The 18,058-nt window shown below is 27.1% G+C and overlaps 1 protein-coding gene and 1 pseudogene across 1 annotated transcript; both read left to right on the top strand.

The window, feature by feature from the left end:
- Nucleotides 1–421: 421 nt before the first annotated feature.
- Nucleotides 422–1,067, top strand: LOC108847619 (14 kDa proline-rich protein DC2.15). Its single transcript, XM_018620906.2, has one exon. The coding sequence runs from the start codon at nucleotides 463–465 to the stop codon at nucleotides 856–858; it is 396 nt and encodes a 131-aa protein (XP_018476408.1). The 5' UTR covers nucleotides 422–462; the 3' UTR covers nucleotides 859–1,067.
- Nucleotides 1,068–5,160: 4,093 nt separating this feature from the next.
- On the top strand, nucleotides 5,161–7,466 carry LOC108845202 (uncharacterized; annotated as a pseudogene).
- The last annotated feature ends 10,592 nt before the right edge of the window (nucleotides 7,467–18,058 follow it).

Genomic DNA, 18,058 nt, shown 5'->3' with positions numbered 1-18,058 from the left:
TGCGCACCCATATCAGTAAAAATAGAATCTAAAGGAATAGGGGACCAATGCAATGTAAAATAAACATCTTATCAACAACGTATAATGGATACCACCTTGTTGCTGAAACTGTTACATACCAAGCAGAGAGACACTCTGGCACAACCATGTCAAAACAAAGATTGTGGAACCCTGTTCATAATCACATTAACAAACAAACAAGACAAGAATCTTGTCTTCTCCATTTTCACGATAAAAATATCTCAAAATTAGTCTAATCAGTATGATGGGCTCAAGTTGCAAAAGCCAACTAGCTGTATAGTTTTGTTTCTTACTCGAAATTTCTTTGCATTCACACATCACATGTTTTTTTAACTTCATCTCTTTGTAAATTTATGTTACTAAGTCACTAACTTCGTCTATATAAACATTGTCCTATCTCTCCTTCACATTCACCCCCAAAAAACATTCCTACAAGTTTCTATGGCTCCTAAGGCTCTTGCAGTTACAGCTCTCCTTCTCACACTTAATCTTCTTTTCTTCAGTTTTGTAACTTCCACAAAATGTCCACCAACTACTCCTAAAACCCCAAAATCTCCAAAGAAGGCCCCGGCGGTTAAACCCACTTGTCCTACCGACACACTTAAGCTCGGTGTTTGCGCAGACCTATTGGGCTTAGTTAACGTTCTTGTTGGTTCTCCACCAAAGACCCCTTGTTGTGCACTTCTTAATGGTCTTGCTAACCTTGAAGCTGCAGTTTGTCTTTGCACCGCTCTTAAAGCCAATATCTTGGGGATTAATCTCAATGTTCCTGTCGATCTGAGCTTGTTATTGAACTATTGTGGCAAGAAACTTCCTTATGGCTTCCAATGTGCTTGAAGAGATTTTGAAAAGATAAATCTCTTGGTTGTGCTTTGTTCTGTTGCTTTCTATTGTTATTTTGTTTGTGAGAAAAATGCAATTCTCCAACTTTTGTTATTTCATATTGAATGGGTTTTAATGTGAGGGTTGAACTTGTTAATGAAATCGTTTAATGTAATATCTTAATAATGTAAATGTGTGGTTGATAAAAATTATCAGTTCCATGATTCCTTATAGGAATGTCTAAACTTATCCAAAAAAAAAACAAGAAATGGAATCATATTAACAAGGGAGCTAACATTCTAACTAACAGACTAACACCCAAAGTTAGCTTAAGAATGAAAAGTTAAGACTTTATCATAGGGAAAATCCCATTAAAAATCTCCAAAAGTGGTCATACACATCTTCTCTTTATTTCCCGAGCCTATAGTGAGTTACAGACAGAGTTCGAAAAGATCAAATCTTTGATGATTCCATCATATATGATTGAGTTGAGAAAACTTCTGGATATGTATTTTATATCTAAACATAATTCTTTCTAGTTAAATAATCTTTTTCTAGTTTCTCTGGAATAATTAGGAAATTATCTAGAAGAAATACGGGGTTCTAGCGGTAAACATAGGACTTCCACTTTAAACCATCAACCTTTAATTTCCACTAATAAACATTCAAACAACTAATACTCTTAACAAAAAAAATGAGAGTGGCTTAGGTGTTTCTTTATTATTATTGTAGAAAAAATTATAAACACCGTTAATGTGATGAATAACTCCGTTTGTTTTATTTAAACATATACTTTATTAAATGTTGTCTTTCTAATAAACCAATTTTTTTTTCGCTGTTTCCTCTTCGCTACAGTGTAAAAAATAAAATTTTATTATAATAAACAACTTGTATACAATAAATATATCAACCTAGAATTATTTTAAAGTTTTTGTTTTTTGTCAGCAATTTTTTTTTTCTTTTTCGAATTTTATAACTGCTCTACACAATAAGCCAACTAGAAATTTTAAAATAATTTATCTACAAATAAACTTAAATATATGTTTTGCTAACAAATTAATTAATTTTAATAAAATATATGTTTAATTAAAATTAATGAAGTTAAGCATACCACGTCAACAATGTTTATAATTATATTCATCATGATAATAAAAATATATAAACCAGTTTCATAGTTTTAGTTAAAGGAATTATTAATTTGAAAGTTTATTATAAAGCTTAAAGTTTAAAAGATTAAAATGGAAATAATGAACACATCGAAATGTTTTAATTGTTTTGAGTAAGGAAAAGAAGAGAAGAGAAGAGATGAGAGGAATTGATGTGTTTGGAATGAACTTATATGTAGGGATATATGAAAATTTAACTTGGAAACCAAATAAAAGTAAATTTTGGTGAACAAAATTTTCTATAATCGACATCACAGTAAATATAACATTAATGAGTTCTTCTCCTTTATTATATATTGCAAAATGAATTTTATCCGACCGATGCGGATAGGAAACATTCTAATAAAAACAGTATAACTCAACATTTCATAAACACTACACCACAACAAAATCACGAGACCGTCCAGAAATTACGTTTAGTCAAAAGTCAAAACATATTTCAACAGACTTTTTAGTGTTTCGTGTAAGCCTGAAACTTATTTTCTGGGATGCAGATCGATCCGAAATTTGTTCCGGATCCATTCCAAAAATAGAATATCTAGGATGCACGGATCTGAATCCAAATAATAAAAATTCGGATCCGTCAAAAAAGAATCCGAATCCATATATCTTAATATTTGGATCTGGATATCCTGATTCGGATCCGTGTTTTTAAAATATATTAAATTTTAAATTTATTAATAATTATATTTGGTATATTAATATTTATAAATAAAATTAGTTATATATTTTTATATTGTAATTTTAATTTTAATAATAATATAAGCATAAATGTATTCACAAATATTGTAAAAATATTTAATTATGTGATATTTTTAGATTTTTAGTATTTTAAAAAATACTTTTATTTAAAAAAATTATTTTTTGCGGATCCAGATCTGGATACTCGCGGATATCATAATTTCTAGACGGATAACCGATACTCGGATATCAGGAAGGCACAAATCCGAATCAGGATACCAAAATCACGGATCCAAATGATAAGGATTTGGGTCTTGATATCCTATAGTTATGTACTTCAATACCTCCTTATGTTTACATGATTTTTACTTTGGAATAGTATTAGAGTTGAATTACAATAAAATTATAATTTCATATAACTTGCTATTTTGTCAACATAATTGATTTAGTAACCTTTTGATGTATAAATTATAGTATGTATTTTAAAAATATAAATAATATTAAATACAAATTTAATAAAATATAGAAAATAAAGTAAATTAACTTAAATTTTAATAACTATATTCATATATTTATATATAGAAATAGTTTATGTAAATAGTTTTTAGTTAATAAACAAAATTAATAACTAAATTAACAAATAAAATCATAGGATATAAATTTTTAACTATAAAAATTAACAATTAAATCTAAAAATGGATTAGTTAACTAAAGTCTTTTTTAACTAACTAAAGTGAAAAAAAGAAAGTCGTTGGCTAATAAGTATGTAGTTTATTAAAATATTGTATTAATTAATAACAAGTAACCATACAAGTATATGATCATGAATTATAATTTTTTAATTTGTAAAGCAATAAAAAAGGATGTAGGGTAGTTAATAGAAAACCAAAAATAATACATGAGATTTTTTTGTTGATGTCGATTTAGAATTTGATTTATCATTTTTACAAAGTATATGATGGTTTTGATTAGTGACATGTAGTATTAAAGCTAAATTAAAAAAAAAAATATATTTTGATGTATTTCGCAGTAAAAATTATGTGGTAATAACTGTAGATTTATGTAGTAGGTTTTGCGGTAAAAATATGAGTTACTATGTTTTTTAAAATAATTGACTGGTAACGTTTTAATGTATAATTATAGTATATATTATTTACGAGAAAATATTATAGAATATAAATAATAATAATTTTTTTTATAAATTTAATAAATTTTATTTGGAAATTTAAAATATATTAAATTCAAATAATTAAATTAAATCAAGCTATGAAAATGTATTTGAACATATATTTACTATAAGTAAAGTGCCTATATAACGTATCTAATGAGTTTGCATTAATATGTGAATTACTATTTTTTGTTTAATTAGATAAAATAAACATATATATTAATTGAAATTCAACAAAATATATTTAAATCTATTAATTATAAATAATAAAAGGTTTCCGTATACATAAATATTTTTATGTATATAACATTATAATCGACAAATAGAATTGATAATTATATTAATCAGTTAAAAACAAAAAAAAGAAAACGTGAACGTGTATGACAACGCGATGAATCCAAAAATTAATTTGCTTGAAATAGTTAAAAGTGAACGTACATTAATCAGTTGAAAACTAGAAAAGTACTAACTCAAACCTTAACACATCACATTTTTCTTGATGTTGAGTTAAAACTTGATCTATCAGTTTTCTAAAGAGATAATTAAAACTATAAATCAAGTATCTATACTATTAAAATACAAGGGGCTTTTTTGAAAAACCTTTGAAATTTTAAAGTATTTACCATCCTATACCATTGTATTTATTTTAGGCTATGCTTTGGATTATATTTTTTTTTCTTTTTTAAAAAAATAGGCAACAACCCATCTCCTTATTCCGTGTAATGCGCTTTTGTCAATCTTTTAGTTAATTAAACATGTGGATTTATGTTATATTAAATCCTTCCTATCGGTGGCAATATAAATTTGTTTTTCTTAACATTGTGAGTGCATAAAACTGCGACTATAGTCTTTGATTCTAACATGTGAGTTGGCGGAGCTACACCCACCAACATGGGGTCAATGAACCCAGCAAAATTAAGAAAACTAGTGTAACCTAAAGCCCAATGTATATGATGACCCCATTAATATTTTTTTTTTGCCCCCATACATTTATTTAAACCCATTTACATATACAGAGAATAATAATGTATTTAAGCCCAGTTAGTATTTTAATGAAATTATACTGCAAAGCCCACTAATCAAGAAAACCTAAATTAAAATCTGTGTTTCACATTGTCTTTTTCACGTTTGGAACTTCTTCGTCTTCCAAATTCACTTTTTTTTTTCGTCAAGCAAACGAGATTCACATTCACTTATATAATTCTCTTGGTGAGTCATGAATCTAGTCAACTTTTAAAATATTTGTTTCTCTTTTATTCTAAATTTGATATAAACTAATATTTTTGTTTGTAACACAGATCAATGGAAAAGTTTCTTAAAAGATCTTTCACACCAGCACCTAAAGAAAATTTGGATGATTTACCATGGGATCCTGCTAAAAGGAAAAAATCAATGCATATGATTCAAATCAAAGAGACGAGATAAGGCGCAAGTATCTAGCTAGAGGTCCTTGTAAACCGTATGGTCATAATTTTCCGAAAAAGATGATCTCAAATTCTTTGAGACGGTTTAGTCCTGCTTGGTTTGATCAGTATGGTACTTGGCTTGAGTACAGCGTATCGACAGATAGAGCTTATTGTTTGTGTTGTTACTTGTTTCGAGATGACATACATAAGCAAGGTGGGAATGATACGTTCGTGACAGAAGGTTTTTCTAGCTGGAATAAATCTGAGAGATTTGCTACTCATGTGGGTGGTCTGAATAGCTTTCACAATATTGCAGTTAAGATGTGTGATTCTTTGATGAATCAAAAACAGTCCATTGCCCAAGCTTTTTATAAGCATGATGATGTGGTCAAAAACGAATATCGTCTTCGGTTGAATGCTTCAGTTGATGCTTCTAGATATTTGCTACGACAAGGAATACCTTTTCGTGCTCATGATGAGTCAGAAGATGCTGGTAATAAAGGGAACTTTCTGGAGCTTATAAGGTATACCGCAGACCAGAACGAAGCGGTAAGTAAAGTTGTTTTGGAGAATGCTCCAAAAAATAACCAGATGACTTCTCCACCGATCCAGAAAGACATTGTCCATTGTTTTGCAGAAGAAGTTGTGAAATCTATTATTGAAGAAGTTGGTCATGGTGTTTTTGGTCTACTGGTGGATGAATCTGCTGATATTTCTCACAAGGAACAAATGGCTATTGTGTTGCGCTTTGTCGATAAGAACGGAACAATCAAAGAAAGATTTATTGGTGTCGTTCATGTAAAAGAAACTTCTTCTTTGACACTTAAGCTAGCTATCGATGGTTTGTTTGCTAAGTATGGATTGAGCTTGAAAAATGTAAGAGGCCAAGGTTATGATGGAGCGAGTAATATGAAGGGTGAATTCAATGGTCTTCGGGCTTTGATTTTGAGGGAAAACAGTTCAAGCTACTATGTTCATTGCTTTGCTCATCAGCTTCAGTTGGTAGTAGTGGCAGTCGCGAAGAAACATTTTGAAGTTGGTGAGTTTTTTGATATGATTTCTACATTGTTGAATGTAGTTGGGGCTTCCTGCAAACGACAAGATGAACTTAAAGAAAAATACCGTAAGGAGATCGAAAAAGGTATTAGCAGTGGTGAAATTAGCACTGGAAAAGGGAAGAATCAAGAGCGTTCTCTTCCAAGGCCATCAAATACTCGTTGGGGTTCTCATCATAAGACATTAGTGCGTCTGGTCGAGTTGTTTTCAATTGTTATTGAGGTGCTTGAATATATCCAGAATGAAGGCCTTGATGACTCAAAGAAACGACAAGCATATGGTCTTATTAAGTACTTGTGTACTTTTGATTTTGTCTTCTATATGCAACTGATGCTGCTTATTTTGGGACTAACGGAAAATTTATCCATGGCTTTGCAACAAAAAAATCAAGACATTCTGAATGCTGTTTCATTGGTCAAATCAACTAAGCGAGAACTGCAGAAGCTTAGAGATGATGGATGGGATTCTCTGATGGTTAAAGTTTCTTTGTTCTGTAAGAAACATGATATTGAAATGATCATGATGGAAGACGGTTTTGTTGGTTCTGGGAGGCGACGAAAGAAAAGCGACATAACCAATTTGCATCATTATAAGATCAGTTGCTTCAATGTTGTTCTGGATCTGCAGCTGCAAGAGTTCAATGATCGTTTTACTGAGGTAAACACCCAACTTCTTATTTGTATGGCTTCCTTAAGTCCTACAAAATCGTTCAAGTTGTTTGACAAAGAGAACCTGATAAAATTGGTTGAGTTCTATCCAGACGATTTTAGTTTTTTTGAGCGTTCTTCTCTTGAGCAGCAACTTGACATCTACATTGATAATATAAGAGAGGATGGCCGATTTAATAACTTAGAGAGTCTTGGAGATCTTTCTCGTTTGATGGTTGAAACACAGAAACATCTTGCACATCCTCTAGTTTACAGACTTTTGAAGTTAGCACTAACTTTACCAGTTGCTACGGCAACTGTCGAGAGATGTTTTTCTGCAATGAAGTTTGTGAAGACGGCTTCGCACAACCGGATTGGAGATCAGTTTTTAAGTGACTGTCTTGTTTGCTATATTGAAAAAGATTTTTTTGCATCGGTTACAAATGAAACAGTGGTGAAAAGGTTTCAAACCATGGCTGAACGTAGAGTATGTTTGTAAGTTCGTTTAATAATATTTGTAAAAATATTTTGATTTAAGAGATTTTTTATATCATATTTTACTTTAATATATACGCTCCCGACAAAATTATTTTCTGCCTCCGCCACTTGAGTACAAGGTTAGATAATCGAATGAGAAATGAGAAATGAGAATGATTTGCATCCGAAATCTATTTCATCAATATACACTATTTATACACTGTGTGTAATCGTTTCTTTGCTTGGTTTTGTTTATGATATAATTTTGGTTATAACTTATGTGACCAAAATCCGGTTTGGTGCAAGCTTCGAGATTAACAATTGTTTATTAACTACATATTATTTATTTTTTACAACGTTACATTATTAATATATGATAATTAACCTTAACAAAATTCCTAAAATTTAATTAAAAGTATTTATTTTAACAATAATAAATAGCAAGTTAATTAACAATAATATTTTCAAGATGTAACTAAATAGATCTCGATTTTCAATATATTATAAGTACAATAATATACTCGCATCCCCTTTATAAGCTTGCAAAGTACTCGCATTGATTTAAATGCTTCAGTTAAAATGGTACCGTGATAATAGAATTTCTGTTTTAGATATTTGGTTAATTTTTGGAGTAGAAACAAAAAAATTGGTGACATAATTATTTAAATAACAAATTATTTGCTGGAGTATCGAGTTTGAGCTAATTTAGGCATTTAGTATATATCTAACAAATTCAACATTGTTGGCACACAAAATAACATTCGTATTTAGGCTAATAGATTGGAATAAGAAGAAGAAAGATTATTTAGTGTTTAGGGTTTTGTTTCAGTTCGTACTGGGGTCTGGTAGATAGGATTTTGAGGTTTAAAATGGGTAGTAATTTAATAGTGACGATCTAACAATGCATTGTATACAAGCGATCAAATAATGAACATTGATTAATGTTTCTCAATCATAGTTCAACCATTTTAGTTACTGTATTGATTTTTTTTTTTGTCTCCACAAACAACTATTTTATAACGTATTGGTTTGTTGGAATAAAAAGATTCGTCTAATAATCAATACTATTAAAATATGAGAACTTTTTATCTATTTGCAAATAGTTTAGGTTAGACCATTACATTTATTTAATTCCTAATATTTTTCTTATAACCAACTTAATTATTATTAAATATATACTATATCTAACCAATTATTTAATATTTTCAAAACAAGATCTTTAAAAATATATTCTTAAGTATCTTTTACTAAGATTACATCTTAATAATATATTTTTATCTAAAATGTAAATTCACATTTCTTTTTAATATTTACTTTTAAATCATAAAAGTCATAATTAATAACTAACTGTAGTTAAAAACGATTTTAATTCATTTTTTATTTATATACTAAGAAATAAAATTCTATAGTATTTATGTATACATAATTGATATTCATAATTAAATTGCTACATCAAGTAATAAATATAAAGAAACTTAATCCATCTATTAACTATTTTCTAAATTACAAAATAACATAATAAAATAAATGCATGAATTTTACAACATATTTCAACTTATTAAAAAATATTAAAGTACAATATATAACCTAATAAATAATTTCATAAGTTAATATATATATATATATATATATATATATATATATATATATATATATTATATTAAATAGTTATAAACATTTAATTTATTTATCAAGTATAAGGAGGGTTGAATGACAATAGTTAAGTTGTATAATAATGCTAACCAAAAATATAATAATAAAATAAATTTTACCAGTATAAAAGATTACAACAAAATTACGGGTTTAATAGAACTTTTAAATAGAGTTTAGCCAGATTACATATAGAGCCATCGATGTTATCGGTTTAACTGCGGGTCCGGACCGGATTACAGAACACTGAATATAACATTTCATGTGTAATATTTAAAAGTATGTACGCAATAAAAAAAAATATCATTCGAAAACAATCCCGCCTTTTTAAGGATAGGTCAAAACCATCAAAATGCAAACTTTTAATATTGATAATAATTTCAGACATTTAACAAAAGCGGAAGATCAATATGTATGATGATGAAAAAAATTTTACCCGCCCTTTGACTCTAGTAATACATTATAACTCAAACACTGACTCAAAAACTTAAAAATAATTCATGTTTGGTAACATTTGTTGAATTATCCTTATAACTCAAACTTAACATCAAATCAAAATTCATAGTAACATTTTTAATTTTTATGCATAATTCAAACCAAATCAACTGTAATACATATACACGTTACTAATCAAAGCTTTTATCATCCAAACTCAGCATAGGCCCATGGACCACATGCGTCTAAAGTGGGAGGGTAGTACACCATCATTCGAACGTAGAAATTGGATGGTCCTATATGATAAGCCCACCAATTGCTACGGAAAGTCGCATTAATCTTAGATGAGCTAGTTTCTAGAATGCCTCAGTTCTATTAATGGGATTATTTCCAGTAGGCATGATAATACGGTAAAAATTCTCTAAATTAATAATGTTGGAACTATAATATTTTATTAAGTTATCAATTTATAAAATTTTATTAGCTATTTATATTTAAGAGTATATTTTGTATAAAATAAAAATAGTAATTGATTCTACAACATATACTTTAATTAAAATTTAGAATCATATTATTTTATTATATTATTTAGTATATATAAAATATGTTTCAGAGAATTTAAATGTGATTTTAGATATTTTTTATTAAATATTATTAAAATATATTGAAGTATTAAAAATAGAGATAATTTTTTGAATATAAAATAATTTATTTATTTAATATTCAAAATATAATTCTCTAAATAATAATATGGTATGACGAAAAAATAATATGGTGTTTTCTTGTACTTATATAAATTGTATGTATATATAAATTATTAACTTGTGATTTTAATGGGACTATGTATTAACATAAAGCTTTCTAAAAATAGTATTTTATTATCTCATCAATTTTGTCATTTTTTGAACTGGTCCAACTCAGAACCAAATAAATTTATTAATTGATTATATTTATTAATATATCGAGTATTCATTTATAGATTTTCTACTGTATACTTTCACTTAACCTATCAAACTATACCATTATTTGAAAAATGATTTTGTTAATTTGTCATGTTTTCTATGATTTTAGGTAATTTTGCTTATTTGTCATATTATTTGCTTATTTGTCATGTTTTGCTAATTTTAAAAGTAATGTTGTTTATTTATCATGTTTCCATGATTTTAGATCGATCCATTAGGTTCAATAAATATTTTTTTTAATTTTTGTTTTAAACAATTTACTGATTATTTAATAAATATTTTTATTATGTTTAAGATAATTATTATTTGAGAAGTAATTTTGTTTATTTTATCATGTTTTCAATAACTTTAGGTAATTTTTCTTATTTTTCATATTATTTTTCTTATTTTTATGTTAATTTTTAGAAATAATCTTTTTTATGTGTTCATATTTTCTATGATTTTAGATTGAGCAATTAGTTTTTATAAAAATTCAAGAGAAATTTTCTTGGATAGCTCTTTTTAGTTTATTTTCACAAAAATAATCTTTAAGGAGGAAAATGACTAAAAAAAGTTTTATTAAAGGGCTAAAATATGCATTTACACCAATTGGGTTAACTAATCTAAACTTAGGGTTTAGAGTTAAGGGGTGGATTATGAGAATGGAGTTTCAAATTTTTTTTTAAAAAAAAATACATTAAAAATTTTAAAATAAAAATGAGGTATTGTGGTCATTTTGTTTTTATGGCTATTTTTTACAAAAATATAGAAAGGGTATTTGAGGGCATTGCCCAAAAATAAATTGTTAGTTTCTAAAAAATAGTGAATATTTAATTATATTTATAATTATTATTAATGGGTATTATCAATTATTAACGACTATTATCAAATTTTAGCAATAAAATTATAACTATGTGTATCTTACGATTATTTTAGTAATATTAGATGATATAATATGTTATTTATTTATTATTTTAAAGAAAGAAGTCTTCTTCTCTTTTACGTCATGAAAGAGTTATATTATTATATAGTGTTATAGATTTCATTAAACATCAACTTACCTATCAAAAGTTACGAGTCCAAAGAATACAATTTATTGCAGTTATAATTAAAAAGTTAACTTCTACTATACAGACATTTCTTCCATTTTTAATAGATGAGGCTTTAGGATTTTTTACATAAGAAAATATTTAATTTTTTACATCTTATAAATAAAAAATCATTAATTATTTATCTAACCATGATTCAAGCAATAAATAAAATATAACGTGTAATACTATTGATCATATTTTATTTCTAAATTATTTATATATTTGGTACTGTTAATTTAAATATTACTAAAATATTGTGGTTTTATTTGCAGATTTATATATTTTGTTATTTTTTAAGGTTTATTTAAAATAAAAGATTTGCAAGTAACAAACCATTATTTAATTTATTATTGAAAATTAAAAAGGTCATATAATTTAGAAGAAAAAAATTCTATAAAATGTCGTGTATTAAAAAAACAGAAAAAGTGTAATTTATCCCTTTCATTTTATAAGTAATTATCATTATTGTAGAGTTTGTTAATATGTATCACTATAAACTCTAATAAAGAGGAAATTCATATAAATCGATAAATTTAGGAAAAATGATTGTTGACTATATGAACTATTGGCCAACATGGTTAGCTACAAAAACTAAATTCATGTATACTTAGCTACACGACGTTTATATTATGCATGACAATATTCCTCAACTTTATGATGTTATGTAGTTAACATCACAAGTTTAATTTCATTCGTCAAAACATGATGTGTATACCAAATACTGTTTAAATATTTTGTTTCATCAATTAAAATATGACGAACCTGATGATAATCTACCTAAATTAGATTTTGATCCGTATTTTAAGCGTAAGAATATTTTTAAGAAGATATAATTTACAAAATCAATACGTTTTATATTTGATAAGTAGTGTTTTAATATTTTTATTTTAGTGTATTTGAAAATAATATAATTATATTTTTTTATCTATTCTTAAATATAAAATTTATACAAGATATTATATTTATTTAGTTTTTAATTATTGTTTTTGTTATGAACTTTTAATAAAAAATTGTATTTCGCCTGATTAATTGTGTGGTATATACTTATTTGATAAATTTTTATTATAAAACTTATTTGATGTCAATTTATTAACTCTAACATTTTATTTATTTAATATCAAATTTCTTAAGTTAATGAATTAATTTATATATATTTTCATACACAAAAATTGCATTCATTTAAACTTAGTATAACTTTCATATTATTATTCTTTGATTATTATTTTTTTAAATGTATAATTTAAAATTATTTACACAATATTATGTTTAGTTTACGTTGACATCACATAATTTTTATCATTAAAAAATTATTAAATAAATATATCACAATTAATCAGATGAATTACAATTTTTATTAAAAATTCATAACAAAACAGATTAAATTTTTTTTTTTAAATTAATAATCTATTATATAACTTTCATATTAATATAAATAAAAATAATACAACTATATAGTTTTGAAATAAACTAAAATAAAAATGATAAAAAACTACTTATCAAAAATGTTAAAAATATTGATTTTGTAAATTAGATTTTGTTAAAAATTTCTTACGCTTTAAAATACGGGTCAAATTCTATTTCTAGTTAAATTACGGTTGGATCTATCATATTTTAAATGATGAAACGAGGTATTTAAATGGCCTCTGACATCTTTATTAGTTTTTGGATGAATGAAATTAAACTCGAGATGTTAACTATATAACATCATAAAACTGAGGGATGTTGTCATGCATAATATATATTTCGTGTAGCTGGGTGTACATTATTTTAGTTTGCATGATTAGCCATGTGATAACTCATACTTCATGTAGTCAACAATCATTTTTCCTTAAATTAATGTTCGTAGGAATCATCGAAAAAATAAAATGTTTAATCATATATATTGTTTGACGAAGAGGGGTTTGATTTCATAGGCTTTACTGATAATTGGTAATTATGGTTTTATTTTGTAAATTTATTATATTTATGCTATTTTAAAGTATTAATAAAAATTGATTAAGTTGTTATGATGTTGAATTTTCTTACATATGTGGTTATTATTTGTAAGATTTTATATATGATTTGGTGATAGAATAAATAAAATATTTGTAAGTACCATGTCATTATTTAAGTTGCACTGTAATAAAAAAAATCAAATTATATCTTCAGATTTAATATTAATTATATAATTTAGATTGAAATAAAAAAATATATGGTAGAACTAGAATTGCCTGGATATATATTATTCCGAACAAAGTGCGGACTATCATTTAGTTTACCATTGTATTTGATTTCATAGTGATTTAAGTTGGTTTAATGTCGTTTTCTTTTGTCATTTTTGTTAATATGAGGTATTCTGAATAGACTAGACTAATCTTCCAAGAGGAGGTATATCTTACGGATCAACATTTTTCGGGATTTTCAAGTGAATCCTAAAACATGATTTCATATTTGGACTATGCCTACCACTAGACAATCCCTACGTACGTAATTTTATTTTGTGAAATTTGCTACTAAAATTTATCACTGACTTTTTGGTTGGTGAGCTCATAGTTAATTCAAGTTTCACTCTAGTACTTTTAGATTAGCTTATTACTATCACCACAAGAAAACATATCAATTACAAGGGTCATATTCCTTGTTAATTCGTTGTAATAGAAAACTTACAACGAATTAACAAGGAATAGCGTTTCGTTGTAAAACGCCCATCGTAACGGAAGATTCGTTGTAACTTCCTTGTAACATTTATGACGAATTTATTTCGTCGTAAAGGCGAAGAGAAGATTTCGTTGTAATTTCGTAGTTACCTTTCGTCGTAAAAGACTAGTACAGTTTCCTTGTAAAGTCATCTTTAAGTGCTTGTACATTTTACAACGAATTTACAAGTCCTTCTATGTTAAGTCCTTGTACAGTTTACGAGGATTTTACAAGTATTTCCTTGTAAACTCCTTGTAACCATTACAAATCATTGAGGTATTATTATAATGTTATAAAATACTCAAAATTTAAAATATTTAAATTATTAAATGAAATACTGGAAATTTAATTACTTTAAAGAAACTATATAAATGTCATAAAGTAATATTCAAATTTATAACGGAAACAAATTTTTTTGAAAAAACAAATAAAAAAACTAAGGTAGGACACCGTCGAAGTAGTTGTTGGGGACGTTCTTTCCCGTAGAATCTCGTACTTCATCCACGGGTTCCGTCTGGAAGAGTAGGACGAGGTCTCCCCCTTGCGACTTTGTTGACAAAGCTTGTTTCCACCGTCCATCCATTCTTTTTAGGAACCACCTTGAAAAAAGAATCATAGTAATTTAATTAATTATATAAAAATGATTAGAAAATAAAATATACTTTAATTTAAAAAAAAATCTAATCAGTCGTTTAAATACCACAACCTAATATTTTTATATATAATTTTGTTACCTAAATTTACCACATAAACTAACCACCAAAACTAATTACCTAAATTAATCACCTACTAATTACCTAAACTAACCACCTAAACTAATTACCTAAAACCTAAACTAATATTTTAAGAAGAAACATACCTTGAGAGGTGTAAGGGAGGAGTGGTTTGAGAGGAATGAAGGAGGCATTCCTCATTCATGTTTCGAGTTATATATAGAAACACCATTCCTCTTAAAGTCATCGTAATTTTACGAGGAATCTACCAGGCCCGCGTTTTTAGAGTTACAACGAATTTACAAGGAAACATTACAACGAATTTACAATTAAATATATACAATGAATTTACAAGAAAATTATTACAACGAATTTACAAGGACAGTGTATTACGAGGAATCTACCAGGCCCGTGTTTTCAGTTATGACGAATTTACTAGGACTATATATGAAATCCCGAAAATCAAATCCCTAAACCCCAAAATCAGTTATCTATATAACACTACCCTTTTACCCCATCATCCCTTTTATCCAATTTTCCCAAAACCATAAAATCCAATTAAATCCTTAAAACCCAAAGCATAAGTATTATAATCAGACAACCTAGAAATGTATTAAGTTTTAAACTGACTTATATACTAATTAAAAACTGATTTATATACAACGAATTTACAAGAAAAGTATTACAACGAATTTACAAGGAAAGAATTACAACGAATTTACCATGTCCGCGTTTTTAGTTACAACGAATTTACAAGGAATGATTGCAACGAATTTCCAAGGAAACTTTTACAACGAATTTACAAGGAATGTATTACAACGAATTTACAAGGACATCATATTACGAGGAATCTACCAGGCCCGTGTTTTCAGTTACGACGAATTTACTAGGACTTATATGAAATCCCGAAAATCAAATCCCTAAACCCCAAAATCAGTTGTCTATATAACACTATCCTTTTACCCCATCATCCCTTTTATCCAATTTTCCCTTAAACCATAAAATCTAATTAAATCCTTAAACCCCAAAGCAAGTATTATAATCAGACAACATAGAAATGCATTAAGTTTTAAACTGACTTATATACTAATTAAAAACTGATTAATATACAACGAATTTACAAGGAAAGTATTACAACGAATTTACAAGGAAAGAATTACAACGAATTTACCATGTCCGCGTTTTTAGTTACAACGAATTTACAAGGAAGGATTGCAACGAATTTACAAGGAAACTTTTACAACGAATTTACAAGGAATGTATTACAACGAATTTACAAGGACACATGTATTACGAGGAATCTACCAGTCCCGTGTTCTCCATTACGACGAATTTACTAGGACTATATCTGAATCCCTGAAAATCAAATCCCTAAACCCCAAAGTCTATTACCTATAACATTATATCCTTTTTACCACATCTTCCTCTTTATCCAATTTTCTCAAAAATCCTAAACTCCAATTTAATCCTTAAAATCCAATGAATAGTTATTATAATCAAACAACATACACATGCATTAAGTCTTAAACTGATTTATATATTTAAAACACATATTACATCATTCTAAATCATTCGAGATTTTATCAATATCAACAAAATATTGATCATCATTGTTTGCATTGAACTCGTCTTCACCTTCTTATTTATCATATCGTCGGAAATATTTTCATATTGACGGTTATCCGGATCAATAAGAGAGATGTCATCAGTTTGTTGTTCAAATACTTCGACTTCAATGATACAAGTTTCTTCTTCAAAATGTGATTCCAACAATTATTCCTCCATGAGATGTAATTTTAATAGCAATTAATCAAATTATTCTAGAATCTCTAAACCGAGGAAATGGAATGAAGTTAACTTGCTCGGCTTGAGAATCCTTACAACGAAATCAGTTTGGTAAAATACACTTAAAACATGTTTTCATCAAAAAGATAATGTTAATATGTTTCGTCGTAAAAGCCTTGTAAAGTTACAAGGACTTTACAACAAATTTTCTCTTTCCTCATAAAATAGATGTAAATTTACATGTAAATTACGACGAAGTTTTTTCCTTGTAACTTTACTAGGACTTTACAACGAAAGTCAGTTTCATCGTAAATTCCTAGTAATTTACTCGTAAATTTACGAGGAATATAATTCCTTGTAATATTTCCTTGTTATAGGCATGTTTTCTTGTAGTGTATTACTTAATTTTGATTTTACGAGACAAATATTTCTTGGTAACTTATATTCGATCCGCTCCATTTCACAACTAAAATTAGGCTTTGTCACGTTTTATAATATTTAAATATCATTATGTAGATATGTATTAAATTTACATACCATTAATTAAAGAGTTAATTGTTTGATTTTTAAAGCTTACTAGTTGTGGGTAAGAGTGTGATGAAGAAAATTAATAGTTAGGGAAATTACCCTAAAATGTGAAATGACAAATACAAACAGTTTAATTAGAAAAGTAATTTTAGAGTGACATTTCTTATGAAATAGATGATGGAATTCTCGACTGTTATTGTGTTAATGTGATATAGGTAATAGTAGAACAAAATTTGGGTTCAATCCCTGTAGTGAATTTTTAAATTCACTTTAAGTCTTAGCACCAATCGAAGTGTTATGTAGGATTAGTAAAAAAAAAATAAAATTAAAAAACAAAAAAGAGAAAGAGGTGAAAAAGACGTAAATTTTTTTCTAACGACATCTATGACTTTTCTTCATCACCCACACAAAATATTGAAAGCTTTGTTTGTCAAAATGGTGTCTACAATCCTCTGCACATATACTCTAAATCTAAATCCTTGATTCTAAACTCTAAACACAAAACACTAAATCTTAAATTCGTGGGTAAACCCTAAACACTAAACATTAAACCCTAAACCATTGGGTAAATTCTAAACCTTTGAAATATCTCTTTACCCAATGGTTTAAGGTTTAGTATTTTGAGTTTATGATTTAATTTTTTGGATTTAGATTTAGGGTATAAGGGCAGAAGATTGTAGACACCAATTTGACAAATAAAGCTTTCAATATTCTGTGTGGGTATTGAAGAAACTTTCATTGTTATGTGCGGGTGACGAAGAAAAAGCCACGACGTAAAAAAACTAGTAAACGTCT

The sequence above is a fragment of the Raphanus sativus genome, chromosome 3 (assembly GCF_000801105.2).
Source record: "Raphanus sativus cultivar WK10039 chromosome 3, ASM80110v3, whole genome shotgun sequence".
NCBI classification, from domain to species: Eukaryota; Viridiplantae; Streptophyta; class Magnoliopsida; order Brassicales; family Brassicaceae; genus Raphanus; species Raphanus sativus.
This window is presented reverse-complemented; position numbering and strand designations above follow the sequence as displayed.

What these genes read in the sequence shown, in the direction of transcription:
- LOC108847619 (XM_018620906.2), top strand. Translation starts at nt 463, where the DNA reads ATGGCTCCTAAGGCTCTTGCAGTTACAGCTCTCCTTCTCACACTTAAT.